The sequence below is a fragment of the Bison bison genome, unplaced genomic scaffold, assembly GCF_000754665.1.
Source record: "Bison bison bison isolate TAMUID 2011002044 unplaced genomic scaffold, Bison_UMD1.0 scf7180017861046, whole genome shotgun sequence".
Classification (NCBI taxonomy): Eukaryota; Metazoa; Chordata; class Mammalia; order Artiodactyla; family Bovidae; genus Bison; species Bison bison.
Genome location: NW_011491618.1, coordinates 2170317 through 2170960, shown reverse-complemented (window position 1 = coordinate 2170960; position 644 = coordinate 2170317). Strand labels below are relative to the sequence as shown.

General features: G+C 68.2%; 1 protein-coding gene across 1 annotated transcript in view; it reads right to left on the bottom strand.

The window, feature by feature from the left end:
- The window catches only part of FAM171A2 (family with sequence similarity 171, member A2), a 9267-nt gene extending 8948 nt beyond the window's left edge, over nt 1-319 (bottom strand). Inside the window, exon 1 of the mRNA XM_010832516.1 lies at nt 147-319. Within this exon, the coding sequence (XP_010830818.1) occupies nt 147-319 (173 nt within the window). The remainder of the gene's footprint in view (nt 1-146) is intronic.
- Between the last annotated feature and the right edge of the window lie 325 nt (nt 320-644).

The following is a 644-nucleotide window of genomic DNA, read 5'->3' as shown; positions in this document are numbered from 1 at the left end:
GGTGGGGTCAGGGGCTAGGAGGCAGGCGCAGGGCTGGGGTGGGGTGGACGGCCGTGAGAACCCTGGCATCGGTAGGGAGTCATGGTCTAGCCCTCCCGGCCTCTCCCGTGGCAGGAGCCAGCCCCGCCCCCACCTCACACTCCCACCTGGGCCCGTGAGGCGCTGGGAGGGTCTCCTCCACTGCGATGGAGAGGTAAGAGGAGGAGGGGGTGAGCTGGGGGCGGGCTGGGACAGGAGTGGCTGGAGGCTTGCTGGACAGGGACCCAGGCACCTGCCCTTCCAGCCGACACTGCCCACAGCCAGTTAGCCAGCTCAGCATGGCTCCTCCACCAACCACAGCCCTGCCATGCGCCTTGAGCTTGGAATCAACGTACCCCTTTTTCCAGACAGCCCCCCAACTGCAGCCCCTCCTCCATCAAGGGCCAATCGGTGTTTCTTTGGTGCACCCCAAATTCTGAACCTGGGGGCCGGCGGGGGCCTGTCAGGCTCCAGGGCGAAGAACCCCATTCGAGCAGCCAATCCGCCCACCGCCTCACCCACTCCCCCTTCTCCCCTCCCCCCTTCAAACCCAGCTCCAGGCGCCCAACCCCCGTCCGGGCCCAGGGTGGCAGCCGCTGCCTGCGCCCCCAACCCAGCGGGGTTCG